The sequence below is a fragment of the Thermobia domestica genome, chromosome 16, assembly GCF_964235325.1.
Source record: "Thermobia domestica chromosome 16, izTheDome1.hap1.1, whole genome shotgun sequence".
Lineage (NCBI taxonomy): Eukaryota > Metazoa > Arthropoda > Insecta > Zygentoma > Lepismatidae > Thermobia > Thermobia domestica.
This window is the reverse complement of record NC_137469.1, coordinates 23,941,752-23,958,007: the sequence shown is the minus strand read 5'-3', so window position 1 is coordinate 23,958,007 and position 16,256 is coordinate 23,941,752. Positions and strand designations below refer to the sequence as shown.

Here is a 16,256-nt window from a genome sequence, read left to right as displayed (position 1 = left end):
AAACAATTGTCTATTCTCAAATAAGAGAACATTTCTCCATTTCTTTAAGTTGATCTAGGAAGTTGAACTTTATACAGTTTTCTCCATATTATAGTCTAAGCTGTATGTGATATTACTTTAAAAGGACGAAAGTGGTTAAAATATTCCCTATTATTATCATCATTTCTTCTAAAATGCTCAGATTCCCGTCATAGAATTCGTATACTAGCTATGTACACAGGCGTGCATTAAGAAATTTTTTGTTGGGAGAGGTCCAAGCTTTGGGCGACGGGGCTCAAATACTACAAGCCTCTGTGTAGTATTGAACGCGTATTATTTTGCACTCGAAAAGACAATAAGTACTATCTAAGTGTATATCTTTCTGTCTGTCTATCTGTATGATGAGTATAATCGTGGTACGTTAAACTGAAATATTTTCTTACGTTTCGAACGTAAGAAATATGTGAAAGTTTGTGTGTGGTTCAGTGATAAAGCAATGACTTATTCTTTCAGATGAATACTTAGTATAGTAGAGTATTGTTCCGCAACCCAATGCATGCGGTCCCTAGTTCGATCTCCGATCAAATAAGCTTATAATTTTTTATTACTAATTGTCGTGCACTGTGACAAAGTGCATGCAACCCCTAGTTTCATCTCCAAACATCGTGTCCATGAGTTTTCATGATCTACTCATACATTCTCATTCTACTAAGTATTCATTCATTCATTTGTCTGAATCATCCAACTCCCTCAGCATAATGGACATAGTCGTGGTACGTTAAACTGATTTGAACGTACCTCTAAATTGAGTTTTCCTATTTGCTACGGAATAAGAACATCATATTGTGTTAAGTAATAGTTTTCGCAATCATTGAGACATCATGCCCTTCGTAAGAAAGAGAGAGAGAAAGAGAGAGAGAGAGAGAGAGATGAAATATTTTTAGTTTAACGTTCCGCCTAACAGAATTTCTTCGTATTTCCACTCTTCAGTGAAAATCAACGTTGCCATGCCATTTTCTTTTAACATAACATGTTTTTTTTGAAGGTACATTAGTGACAATACTACACGTCTGTTTCTGTTTCATTTCGAATTTGAAAAAATGTACTTGTCGATTTGCGACTTATGTCTTTTCGTACCGAAAAGTTTCTCCATTCTTGGCAAATAAATCTAAAAGTAATAATTTTTTCTTCACGAACTATGAGAATTGTCTGAAACAAAGAGAGAGATGTGTTTATGCCCTTATTTTTATTATACTGAACACCTAACATTACCATCATCATCATCATCATCATCAGCCTTGAAGAAACATGAACCTAATAAATTCCGAATTCGTTATCTTTCTTTTTTTTAGAGTAATTAACTGAAAGTGTGATGATTGCCAAATCTGAGGCACGGATCGCCATTAAGTTCCAGCACTTGCTTTGTACAGGATGCATACCAAGAAGCTTCAGCATTTGAAAAACGAAGTAGTGATTGTAAATCCTTTACCACTGAGCCACCATACTCCGGCAAATAAATCTAAAAGTAATAATTTTTTCTTCACGAACTATGAGAATTGTCTGAAACAAAGAGAGAGATGTGTTTATGCCCTTATTATTATTATACTGAACACCTAACATTACCATCATCATCATCATCATCAGCCTTGAAGAAACATGAATCTAATAAATTCCGAATTCGTTATCTTTCTTTTTTTTTTAGAGTAATTAACTGAAAGTGTGATGATTGTCAAATCTGAGGCACGGATCGCCATTAAGTTCCAGCACTTGCTTTGTACAGGATGCATACCAAGAAGCTTCAGCATTTGAAAAACGAAGTAGTGATTGTAAATCCTTTACCACTGAGCCACCATACTCCTCAAACCTAAAATGTAATAGGTTTGTACATCATGTAAAGATCTCCGGAGAAATAAAGATACGTCCCACATATATACCCTTTTTCGGTAAAAGGACATATGATTAAGACAAATGAATGACGAAAAAATATTAGTTGATAGAATGACAATATGAATAAACGTTATATCACTGAGTCATCATGCATCCTGAAATCCATTGAATTTATGAGTAGAAGAACAATACACGTACTAGAAAGAATGTGATGTACACAAGAGTAACATGTAATCGTTTCTTAGAAAATTAATTACTTTTCAAAACGAATGTCTAAGAATAAAAATGAATCGAATGACTTCATTAAAAGATTGAAATCTATTGTACATGTTCACCATCATCATCTTTAAACATCGCAAGTTTACTTTAAAAAAAATGAACTACATACGTGTGAAGATAAATATTAAACCAAGACATTCATCAACAAAACTGAGAAGTGTTAACGTGATGTTCTGACGTAATGCTGAACAGCAAAAGATAGCATATATCTAAAGAAAGAAACACTGACCTATCCTATATACAGAAGGAGTAGCAATGTAATATTCTGCGACATAATACATGATGCATTTTTATGTAACTCTGCACATGCCGTCATCAGGTCCACAATTTGAATTACTAGCGAAAAAGGTTGCATCACGTAATGACCAATAAGTTTTGATCTATATTTGTTGGAGATACAGTAGCATCATTATTACGTATAGCCATATAATCTTCCTGTATACACGAAAAAGAAAGTATTCTTCAGTTGACAAATTTTCTTTTTCGCACTAATTCGTGAACAAATGAATTAATCTGTTTTCACGTTATCTTTGGAATAGTTATAATTTGATAACTTGTCAAGTCGGTACTGAAGTAGGAAAAGAAATTTTCTCAACTGCCTGTATGGGCACTAAATGTTTATCCGCGAAGATGTATTGCTTTTTAAGACAAATAAGAAAAGGTAATTCAGATGACGAATTACAATAGTCTTGTGTTACGTTTTTTGAACAAATCTGAAAAAGTGATTAGATCTAGCAATGTAGTATTCTGTGATATAATACATGATGCATTTTACATAACTCTGCACATGTTGACATCAGGTCCACAATTTGAATTACGCTATTAAAGATGTACCTAGACTTATATTCGGTTAATCAATTCTGTAACTGTAACTGATCACTTACACTTCGAAAAATTGCACAAATCTGAAATTTTCAGATGAATCTTTAATGCGAAAAAAAGTTGCATCACGTAATGGTCAACAAGTTTTGATAAGTGATGACACTACGGATAAAAAAATATCTATATCCTCCTAACTCTAGCAATTCCCGAAAGTCGCTGCTAACAGGTGTAATATAAATCAAAAATCATCGCTGATAATGGGCTTGCGTGTACAAATTTCTAATTTCGATATCGTTTTTTCTAAAATATATTGGATCTTGGATCAAGTTATCACAAACTTTTTTGAACGTACCTATGTTTTTGTATCATCTCGAATTTGAAAATGTACTTATTGAATTGAGACTTGCCTCTTTTTGTATCGAGAAGTTTCTCTCGTTTTGTTGGCAATACTAGTTACCATAGTAATAGTATTTTGAGGTTTCAGCGTTAGATCTTCATAATAAATCTTTCAATCCTCCTTCATTTGTACATTTTGTTTCTACTTTTATATCTCTGTAGTTATTAGATAAAACATAAAATGTGAACGTGATTTAAAAACAAAGATAGAGTAGGAATATTGAAAGAAGCATTTAAATAAGAAATAACCTATCTTGTGAATCTTTGAATAAGAAGTTAGAAACATAAACTCTACTCACGCACACACGATGTTTGTACACTACAAAGTTCACTTCATGGGAACTGTGATTAAAATCGAACCCGTACACACCATTTGAGGTACAATTCATGTTCATTCCTGTTCTTTGTTTACTGTAATGAAAAGGTATGTTCTAGGTCAGATCACCAACATTCCTTAATATTCCGAATTTTCTGTAAATTTTGTCTAATGTGGGCATCTTCCTCATCAAAAACTTGGGCGAACTAGTATTGCTCATAAGTCTCGGATGTGTGTGAATTAGTAATGCTCATAAATCTCGGATGTTTCTGTATTGTCTTGAGTTTGAAAATACATCGTGTTCGTGCAATTACTATATCAATTTAAAGCTTTTATATATACCACATGTGACATTAAAACAGTGTCTGAGGTCTAAAACTTCAGTGAACTAGTATTGTCTATGAGTCTCGGATGTTTCTGTTTCATTTCGAATTTGAAAAAAAATGTACTTGTCGATTTGCGACTTATCTCTTTTTCGTACCGAAAAGTTTCTCGAATCGTGTCATATTTTGTCAGACAGTGAAGATAGGAACAAAGGAACCACTGGATGGATTATTTTGCAAAGAGGAATTACATCCTGTGACGTTATCAAAGATCTAGATATTCTATGCTTGGTCGTCCTTCTGCCTTTCTCTCTATCAACACGGATTTAATAAAAAAAAAGTCGTGAGAAACACTAAAAGTATTTCACATTATTGCTTATATTTCTCATGGTTTTCCTTTTCCAGTCTAATAAGACCATGATTCCAAAACGACTTAAAATGAGCTGAAGGAGCGAGCCATTTATGAAACTCGACTCGACTCGAAACTCGGCCTGAAAACAGTAACTCGACTCGAAACTCAACTCGAGAAAATTACATTTGACTCGACTTACGCCTATCCCTAAGATTTACGCATGTAACCTACGATTTTACGTACGCTACATAGTTTTTTTTCTTTGTGGCATCAAGTCTGTATATAATTGGTTCATATTGAGCCTCAAAGTCTTTCAAAATCCTCAACTTCAGTCCATATAATGGAAATTTAACCCAATTTGAGAAATGTTGGATAATGTTGCGTGTTGTGTGTCATCTTCTTTTTTTATCCATTGACTTATAGAGGATTTATTTTTCTTTCTTCTTTGAAATGAACTGGAATGTTAATAATTTATTCTACTAATATCTTCTTAAAATATTCCTTACTTAATAAAACTAAATTTTGGTAGATCTATATCAGTTGTCTGAAAAGCATTGTCCTTTGAAGTTCAAAATTGAGAATACACTTGTGATTTGAAAATAACGCAATGAAACTTCAAATACAAATGATCTGCCATTTTCCGGTAACAGAATTAACCTGTAACTGTAGAACAAGTATTTCAAACTTGTGAGTTGCATGTGGCCCTTGAATCATTTCTTTGTGACCATTGGTTCACCTTCAGAAAACAAGAAAGAAGTACTCGTATATATATATATATAATGGCCCAAAAGTATATATACATCCCCGTACTGATCAGCTCATGGAATTTTCATTTACTTATTGCATTGCAGTATATTGACTTAGCTTCTCCATTATTTGCTCTTAATTCCTTTTCACTTATGCCTAAACTCGGAATAGACCGAAGCATATAATGTCATACTTGATCAATGCAGGTATGTATACCTACTTTGGGTCACTTTGTGATACGTTCAAAGATAGTTCACATAAACAATGTTCTTAAATCAACTTCATATGGCTTAAACCAGCGACAATTTGCTGTTTTCTTGGGAGATTTTGCATAAATATTCTAGGTTTCCCTATCGCAGAGAAGTGTGCTCGGTATCCTGTGCTCCACGGGTCTGAAAAGTTCCTAGAACTTGAGAGATGGAATTAACAATTTTCTTCAAATCAAAGAACAAAGTACAAACTTACTGACAGATTCTTTATGGATGCAATATGTTTCTTTCATGGCAGATGATATTACGAAATATTTGTCACATTTTAATTTGAAACTTTAAGGAAAAACATAATTACTGCAAACATTACGTAAATAAAACGTTAGAACACAAGTTGAAGCTCTGGGAGAAACTGTTACAAAACGAAGACTTCATACATTTACCAATTTGTGTTAAGTATGGAACAAGTACAAGACACTTGCTTTGTACAGGTTGCATACCAAGAAGCTTCAGCATTGGAAAAATGAATTCAAAGAAAGATTTCGCGATATCAAAGATTAGCTCTCCCTGTATTCTGCTTCTTTCTGAACTGACATTAAGGAATGATCAACTCTCAGTCCTTTCGCGTGGGAGGTGCAGGTTCGATTCCCGTCGGGAGCTCATGTGGTTTGGATTCCACGTTAATCAGTAGGGCCACGTCTCATATAGCCTCACTGCCAAACGGTACGTTAAACTCAAAATCAACTGATATATGCCACATGTAACATTAAAACAGTGTCTGAGGGCTAAAACTTGAGTGAACTAGTATTGTCTATGAGACTCGGATGTTTCTGTTTCATTTCGAATTTGAAAAAAAATGTACTTGTCGATTTATATCAAACGAATCTACTCCCCAAATTAATAATAATAATAATAATAATAATAATAATAATAATAATAATAATAATAATCAAACGGTGAATTTAGTACATAACTTTTCACAAATTAAGATTTCCTGCTCGAAGTGATTCTACCTAAGGAACGTCTGAGATGATTTTTCGTTTCTTTTACTTTTATTAAAATGTAAAACTTCCAAACAAATGTACAAGATTAAATCTAAACCTAATAGCTCTCTCTCTCTCTCTCTCTCTCTTTCTCTCTTCAATTAGTTTTTTATTGGTGAATGAATTCAAATACGATTTTTAATACAACGTAAAATATTAGTGAACTAATGAATGATACATAATCGGATATGTATAAAATATATCACTTTCACTAAAATCACTACACTGAAAAAAATATTTTTTTCTTTTCATAATAATGAATTCAAATACGATTTTTACATACAACGTAAAATATTACTCACTAATGAATGATACATTTTTCAGAAATGTATAAAATATATCACTTTAATAAAATCACTAGACTGAAACATATGTTTTCTTTCTTTGCGTGTTTCATTTCACTATTGGTATAGTAAACTTGATAATGTATATAATTTTCAGACAGTTAGATATCCTCTTGTCACTCAATTTACGTCATAAAAATATATATCACTTTTCACTAAAACCACTACACTGAAAAATATTTTTTTCTTCTTTTTTTATCAACACATATCCATCTCATCGATGTCATCCACAGGTTGAGTATCAGTTTCCCCCCACCATGATTGTGTTTGAATTGTGTCAAATAATTCATCCCTGATTGCTTCTATAATTTTTTGTTTACATAATACTTTCATTTCCAATTTTAATCTTTCATCATCAATGATTATATCACCGTCCTTCTTCAAAGCCGGAGATACATTCGGAAAACTATTGTTCATTTCACTAATAATATTTTGTTCATTTACACACGTATGAATTGCCTCAAGTCCAGTACATGCAAGACATTGCGATTCTACATGATTGCGAATAGTCACTGTACACAATTGAAAATATTCACGTACCACCTCAATGCAAAGTTTACTTTTTTTTACAGCATGCTCAATACATGGTAATATTTCCAAAAAATGAAACCATTCGCTTGAATTTAAGTATACACTGTTTCGAGGAGCATGAAGTGTACCTTTTTTCTCTATTATAACTATTTTCTCACCCATCAAGTTTCGCAACAGCAGTTCATTATTTCGTCCAAGAGAATTTATAGATGTACTTTCAACTTGCGAATTTAAATAATCCGAAACAAATGGGATCAAATGTACAAGTTTTCCCCACTCCGACAAATTTAACTCGACTCCAAAAATAATTCCTTTACCAATACGGATCACTGGCTCAAATGTATCACTATCCAATCCAATACAAATTAATTTTGTTTTCATTGAACTAAGTCCATATTGGACACTTAACAGCAAACACTCTCTCTTAGTCACCATTGTCGTTGATGCCACCTTTAACTAATGAATAATATGTTCACTCTCGAAGACGTATTCTATATGTATGACCATTAAATCACCTTGTCCTCATTATCTTAAGAATTCGCAGGATACCTTTCTTATCTCTCGATGGAAATAATAATAATAAAGGACTCTCCTGCGTGAGACACAAAACTTAATACATTCACACAGGATTGAAAATTTTCAAGCTCATCGATTTTCCTTAACATTGTGTGAGAACATGATGTCTTAAGAAATCCCACGAACAAAGATCATTTCTTTGATCACATAGGAAGTAAATCGTAAACGAAATAAGCTGAATTGCATAAATAATGAAATTTGTAACTAAGTAAGTTAACGAATAGTGTAATGAGAGAATTTACTTATCATGCGTACAAAAGATTTATTACACTAATTTTACAACTAAACAAGGGCTAATGCTATATCCGTACATATCAATTATTTATTAACTTGAGAAAGGCCTACGACTCGAATATGAGGGAAACAAAATTTGAAATACCGAAAAAAGTTATTTAAACTAATTAACATATATTTAAATGAATCTAAAAGTAATAAATTTTTCTTCACGAACTTTGAGATTGGTCTGAAACAGAGAGAGAGAAGCGTTGACGCCCTTATTATTATACTGAGCATCTAGTCTAGTAACACATGAAGGCAAAATTTGTATGTGATGTCTTGTACTTCCAAGTCGAGTTGCCATATTACACGATTTAACGGATGGTTTGGGTACAAAACCTCGCGGCCAGAACCTCGCGGCGACAACCTCGCGGACCAAAACCTCGCCTGGCCAAAACTTCGCCTCCCAAAACCTCGCGGCCCAAAATCTCGCCAGGCCGAAACCTCGCCTGGCCAAAACCTCGCCGCCCAAAACCTCGCGGGACAAAATCTCGCCGGGCCAAAACCCCGCCTGGCCAAAACCTCGCCGCCCAAAACGTCGCGGGCCAAAATCTCGCGGGGCGAAAACCTCGCCTGGCCAAAACCTCGCCACCCAAAACCTCGCGGGCCAAAATCTCGCCGGGCCAAAACCTCGCGCCCCAAAATATCGCCATACCCGAAATCTCGCCTGACCAAAATGTAAATGTTCCAACAGATGATAAGAATGACGGTATAAAAGACGCTGTTTCAGAAGAAGTATCACGGGTATTTGACCAAGTCCCGCGATACCATGTGAAAATTATATTTCTGTATTAGAGGATTTCAATGTGAAGGTAGGGCGACAGGATGTTTTTAAACTGGTTATAGGGAAAGAAAGTCTGCATAAGGAAAGTAATGACAACTAACGAGGTTAGTTTTGTGAACTTTGGAACATCCAAAAACTTAAAATTTTAACAAAAATCTAATAATATTTATGAAAATATGAAACAATATATGAGTTTTTACGACGTCCCTTGATTATGTCCTATAGGTTAAAGGAGACGTAGATGACCAGGATGAAGGAAATGATCGAATAAAGAAAGTGGGAGGAAACGGGAATAACCCGAGAAAGCCCACGCACACGATGTTTTGTATATTATTATTATTATTATTATTATTATTATTATTATTATTATTATTATTATTTGTAACGTGGAATTGCATATTAGGAAACACATTGGGTAAATTTTAAAGAAAAGTTTCATTCGCGGCGAGGTTTTGGCACGGCGAGATTTTGGGCGGCGAGGTTTTGGCCCGGCGAGATTTTGTCCCGCGAGGTTTAGGGCGGCGAGGTTTTGGCCACGCGAGGTTTTGGGCGGCGAGGTTTTGGCCACGCGAGGTTTTGGGCGGCGAGGTTTTGGCCCGGCGAGATTTTGGCCCGCGAGGTTTTGGCCACGCGAGGTTTTGGCTCGGCGAGATTTTGTCCCGCGAGGTTTTGGGCGGCGAGGTTTTGGCCACGCGAGGTTTTGGCCCGGCGAGATTTTGTCCCGCGAGGTTTTGGCCGGCGAGATTTTGGGCGGCGATGTTTCGGCCGCGAGATTTTGTCCGTATACCTTAACGGATATCTTCCAATTAAAGCCTTAATTTACAACAGTGAAAACAGAATGAATCCTTTTTCTATGACTTTTATAAGGAGTTCTGTCCGACATTGGATCTCATCATAAATTTTTGTAAAAGTATCGTCGATCTTGCTTCTCGATGTATTCTATCTCGTCTCGAGAATGAACTATATCATGAGGGACGTACCCTTCGCCACAGAATTAAGATTTCTTGTTCAAAGTAATTCTACTTAAGGAACGTCTAAGACGATTTTTCGTTTCTTTTATTTTTTATTAAAATGTAAATCTCCAAACCTAGCCATAAGAACAGAAACACGACTAAATGTAGAATGTTACACATGATGATCGGGAAAACAATTGTGTGCAACGATAAAGATGAAATCTTTCAGTTTAACGCCCCACGAATATCTATTTTAGGCTAAGATGAAAGGATGATTAAGGTATTTTAAATGAAATGATATTATGAGATGAAGCGGAAATACCACATGAGAATCAACGAACACGATGTTGTCCATCACAAATTTATTTATTTAATGTCCTACGATTATGCCCATTATGCTAAGGCATCATGAGCTAATATATTCGGTAGTCGAGCTAGGGACCATCATATACCAAATGTAAGCGCTTTGCCGCTGTGCCTTCTGCTCATCTTTTCACCACCTCCAGCTGTTCTAATAGCTAACACGGACATGTGGTGAACGTGATCCTGAGTTCGATTTACGGATGGGAGAGCATTGGAAGTCAAAAATAAAGCAAGTTTATTATGATAACTGTTTTCAAGAAACATATGAACTTATCCAAACGAATAAAATCTCCCCCCCTCTCCCCTGCTACATTTAATATCCTTATTCAATTTCATTTCCTTATTCACACACATTATTTGATAGATGTATCAAAATATCATCTTTAGTAAATCTTATCTATTAACAGACTTATTTTTCATTACACAAACTCAGCGTTTTCGCATTCAGATTACACTATCTTCAGTCGCACGTGAGTATGTTCGTATGTGAAGACGACAACAAACATACATGTAATCTCAAATGCTGTATACGTTTGAAAATACGATATTCACGATTCATGCAATGCGATATTCCCCTGAGCAACTAAGGTCTATTCGATCAAAGAACAGTCTGCAAACAAATTCTATTCCCATGAACACTTACAAGTGAATTCGTGAGAATCCCAAGACCAAATTAGATAAAACAAATAGTTCATAACCTACAGACATTTCGTGGGGCGTAATCTTTAGTGCTATGGGAATGTTATAGCGCAATATTTCATCACGGCTTCAACTTAAGTGATTTTAATTACTTGTCATAGCAGATAACATCATGTGAATATCCATATAATACTTTTCACATGCAATACAATCAACCCTGCTGATTTGAGCATACACATTTTTTCATCCTACGTTTTAAAACATTATGATATGCTATGAGAAGTGCTTCCGCTACCAATACCTTTAAAAAACATCCAGGAACTACAACAATCATCTTATCAACTCAATTTCCTGAGAAGGTTCCAGACGAAAATTTTCCAGACGTTTCGTAAGAAACTTCTCAAACTCTTCGCAGAAAATCTGGGAGCTTCTATTCTTAGTATTACAAGATGGGTCTGGTGGGGCTAAGGTGGAGGGGGAATCTAGCTACCCAATACAAGACGACTAGAAAAAAAGGACGAAAAGTTTTTTTTTAATAACATCTAATCTATATGCGAGGCACTGACGTACAGTGATAGAGTGCCCACCTCAAGTTGGATTACTCCGTGCAAGGATTAATTCAACTCTAAATCGTGAAGTACTGGTCTCGCGTTCGATTCCGATGTACAATCTTTATTTCATAAGTTAACGAAGCTAAGTGCTTCGAAATGAAGAGCTTCGAACAATGTACATATCATATGCTACGCTAAAACCAATACATGAAATTCTTTTTTTTTTTCATGCAAGAATTAATTCAACTCTAAATCGTAAAGCACTGGTCTTGCGTTTAGTGTACAGGTTCGATTCTCGATGAGAAAGCATTGAATATTTTAAGATATTAAGTATGCTCTTCGCTATTCAATACATAACGAAAAGACGAAAATCAATCAATCAATTGGGAAGCTTCGAACTTGATATTCAATCAATTGGGAAGCTTCGAACGTGATAACTAAAAGGACTCTCATCAAGATCCGGTAGCCGCCCCAAGAGTATGAGCATAGTAATAACGTTCGCTTACGTTCTTCGCAGGAGGGAGTGGAGTGGAGGGGTTTGAGGGGTTCAAATCCATAACGAAAAGACAAAAATCAATCAATCAATTGGGAAGCTTCGATCATGATAACTAATAGAACTCTCATCCGTCCAAGAGCATTTAGCTATTCAATACATAACGAAAAGCAAAAATCAATCAATCAATCAATTGGGAAGCTTCGCCGTCCAAGAGTATGAGCATAGTAACAACGTTCCCTTATGTTTTTCGCAGGACAGAGTGGAGGGGGTTTGGGGGTTCAAATTCATAACGAAAAGACAAAAATCAATCAATCAATTGGGAAGCTTCGATCATGATAACTAATAGAACTCTCATCCGTCCAAGAGCATTTAGCTATTCAATACATAACGAAAAGCAAAAATCAATCAATCAATCAATTGGGAAGCTTCGCCGTCCAAGAGTATGAGCATAGTAACAACGTTCCCTTACGTTCTTCGCAGGAGGGAGTGGAGGGGGTTTGGGGGTTCAAATTCATAACGAAAAGACAAAAATCAATCAATCAATCCATTGGGAAGCTTCGATCATGATAACTAATAGGACTCTGATCCGCCCAACAGTATGAGCATCCAAGACTATGAAGGACAAGAGCCTCTAGCTATTCAATACATAACGAAAAGCAATGGGAGTGGAGGGGTTTGGGGGTTCAAATTCATAACGAAAAGACAAAAATCAATCAATCAATCAATTGGGAAGCTTCGATCATGATAACTAATAGGACTCTGATCCGTCCATCAGTATGAGCATCCAAGACTATGAAGGCCAAGAGCCTCTAGCTATTCAATACATAACGAAAAGCAAAAATCAATCAATCAATCATGAAGCTTCGATCATGATAACTGATAGGACTATGATCCCTCCAAGAGTATGACCATCCAAGACTATCACCATAACAACAACAAACTGTTCTCATAGGGGTTCAGATAAACCAAAATTTTCCCACGCGCTTCTGTACTACCCGTAAAAGGCTATGAACATAGCAACCAAAGGCTTGTCGAAACTTGCCTCCCAATTCCAGGAAATGACACAGAATTCTAGGAAAACAAGATAATTTTTTGCTGACTCGGCCGTCTATACGCCGGGACATCTACTGCGTGGCAGCCACCCACTAAAGTGAGCGCTAGTGTTACTGCCATTGCGGTAGCAGTCGCTTTAATGTATAGGTTGAGAAAACAATATTTTTAGCGCTGCATGGAATGAAGGCCTACTATCATCATAAGTGGCTGGATTATCAACTCAAAACAATTAGGGAATTAAGGATGAGCTGCGATTTTATCATGATCAAACTAAAACATAAATTTGTTAAATTGATTCTATACATAAAATTGTGCGTGTAAAGGAATAAGTTATTCCTTTATAAAAAGGCCCAGAAATATATTAATTAACTTTGAAAACCGATAAATCGGGACAATATGTGTTCCGACGAGTGTCCGGTCGGAACACGGGACAAATAATCAGAAATCGGTACAGTCCCGACAGAATCGGGACGGTTGGCAACCCTGACCTAATTGTGCCACTGATGGTAATGCATTACTTTAAGTTGGAGCTTTCATACGAATCCACCGCAGTTGCTGCCACTAAACCAGTGGCTACCACTGTCTGCTCTCTCGCAGCAATCTCGAGCAACTGTCATTATCCGCCACTCGTGAAGAAGCACTCATCCAATCTTTACGCAAACTTGTGAAGCGGTCAATCTTGATTTGTTTATCACGCATGTAAAATTTCTGAATAGACATTTGGTTTCTATGATTTTGACTAATGGCGTAATTAGGGTTTTGTTTGCGGTAGGGATATGCACAATACGTGAATAAGCACTGATGTTCTTTTTCTCTTTTGGGTGCAGAGAAATTTTAATGAAGTTATGGATTATTTATTATGCGGGGAGGGGGCTTGAGTCCGATAGTCACCCGCTAAATACTCCAGTGGTTTTGACCATTCAAGTGGGGGCTTTGAATGTACTCAGATTTTCTGAGAAAAATTATTAATTATTGTTTAGAACAAAAATGAGGACAAAATTCATGAAGCAAACACGTTGGAGGTTAATTTTCGAGGTTTAACTTCTCCTTCCTCCTGGATTAAATATTCTGAAATCTTCACTGGATCACAGTAAACATATTCCTTGAGAATACTCCATAGATGAAACTATGTTGCAGTGAGATCAAGAAACAATGCAGGCGAGATGTCACGGAAGATAACGCATCTTCACAAATGCTTGAGCAAAAGCACTATCCCTTCTATTGTCAGAACTATTATGAGGAAGTAGGGCTGAAATTCCTCCTTATAACTCCTCTAGTGCTGTTGTATTGACCTGATTATAGAGCAAGTAGCATTAGACAACTTACACACCTAGGTTTCTATCCCTGCTACTCCACATATAGTATTAATACTCTGGTACTAGATTTGGGTTTCTATCCCTGCTACTCTGCATGTAGTAATAATACTCTGGTACTAGATTTGGGTTTCTATCCCTGCTACTCTGCATGTAGTAATAATACTCTAGTACTAGATTTGGGTTTCTATCCTTGCTACTCTACAAATAGTATCAATACTCTGGTACTAGATCTGCGTTTCTATCCCTGATACTTTTAATAATCTGGTACTAGATCTGGGTTTCTGAGTTGAGTTGAGTTGATTTTGAGTTCAACGTTCCTTTCAGCAGTGATGCTATAGGAGACGGAGACGGAACCTACTGATTAACGTGGAATCCGAACCACATGAGCTCCCGCCGAGAATCGATCCCAGGTCTCCCACGCCAAAGTAGGTCTGGGTTTCTATCCCTGCTACTCTACAGATACTATTAATAATTTGGTACTAGTTCTAGATTTCTATCCCTGCTACGCTACGCATAGTATTAGTAACCTGGTACTAGATTTGAGTTTCTTATCCCTACTACTCTAACATAGTATCAATAATCTGATCTGGGTTTCTATCTCCGCTACTCTTCAAGTAGTATTTATAACATTGTACTAACAGCATTGTTTGATCTGTATGACGGTCCCAACTACACAGGAACTTAAACACACTCTTTACCGAACGTGCAAGCAGGGGCGGATCCAGGGGAAGGGCGATCGTCCCGCCCCAGAAGAGGAAACTTTTTTATTTTATATATATAAATAAAACCCATTCCAAAGTTTGGAGCCCTTAAAACTAGCAGTATGACCACCCAGAAGTCGGTCCTGGATCCGCCCCTGCGTGCAAGTATGTCTCCAATTATCTCCCAGAACGTTATCAGTGTAGCAACTTGTCTAATTGTTCGAGAGTTTGCAATGTATTACGTTTCAAGTAGCTGGATTTAATTTTAACCCCTTCATGCAAGTTCTGGTCCCATGTGTATTGCAAGTCTTGCACATCATAACATTATAAGTTAATTTAGAGGATATAGGAGAGTATTTTGTCTAGGTTTGGACTAACCTTTTGACAGTAGATGTAAAACTAGATTATTAACATTAGATCTCACTTCTATATAGGATTAGCTCAGGAGCGTAATGCTCCCGGAAGTAGGAACGAAAAACACAGTTCTGATTGGTTGGCGTTATCAATTTCTTGCCACATTGCATTCAAATAGCAGAAATCAAACGATTTTTGCTGTCAGTCTTCGTGGCCGAGTTGGCTAGCGCTACATGCTACTAATTAAAATCTCTTTTGGCGTGAGTTCAAACCCGGCCCGAGGATTTTTTTTTACATTTATATAACACTTCTTAAATTAAAATAATATGAAAATAATACTAAAAAAAGTGATTTACTTACTTTTGTGCAGATAAGTAGTAGTAGTAGTAGGAACGGGTTAGAAGCCCCCCGGGGCTTGTTTTGTTCCCCTTGTACCCCATTATATAAATTTTGTGACCAACTTAAAACAACTGGCTAGGATAGCGCGTAAAATAGCTGGCTAGAGTAGCGCGCCAAAAAACTTACTTCCGGGAGCATTACTTTCCCGAACGGGTCTTCTTCTATATTGTTCTCTTGTACTCAAACATAAGTTTTTATGATGTGTAATTATTGTTGCAATTATTTATTTTTCAGTGGAAGAAAATGTTTATATCCAATGCCACCACAGACGAGCAGTGCATTATTTCATTCAATCATTTTTTAATGGCTGCCGTTTCAAAGGTTTCGCTTGCCCTTCCATGAACGATTTCACAGAGGATTTTGTTCAAGGAGACGATTGCTTCTCGTGCAGTGATGGCGCTTGTGCAGTTATTGGACAAAGGCCAGAAAATATTACACAGTCCAGATCGGTGTATTTGGTGACTCGTGACTCTGAATCTTTCTGTGGTAAGTATTTATTCATAATACTGTGATTTGATACATATCTACTATCAGTTTCCCGAACACCCAAAATTACACATCGGGAAC

The 16,256-nt window shown here is 36.3% G+C and overlaps 1 protein-coding gene across 2 annotated transcripts in view; it reads left to right on the top strand.

The window, feature by feature from the left end:
- The window catches only part of LOC145672947 (inactive pancreatic lipase-related protein 1-like), a 144,079-nt gene that overhangs the window by 73,599 nt on the left and 54,224 nt on the right, over nucleotides 1-16,256 (top strand). For both annotated transcript variants that reach the window (XM_081742195.1, XM_081742197.1), the window contains exon 6: nucleotides 15,924-16,175. In XM_081742195.1, the coding sequence (XP_081598321.1) occupies nucleotides 15,924-16,175 (252 nt within the window). The remainder of the gene's footprint in view (nucleotides 1-15,923; nucleotides 16,176-16,256) is intronic.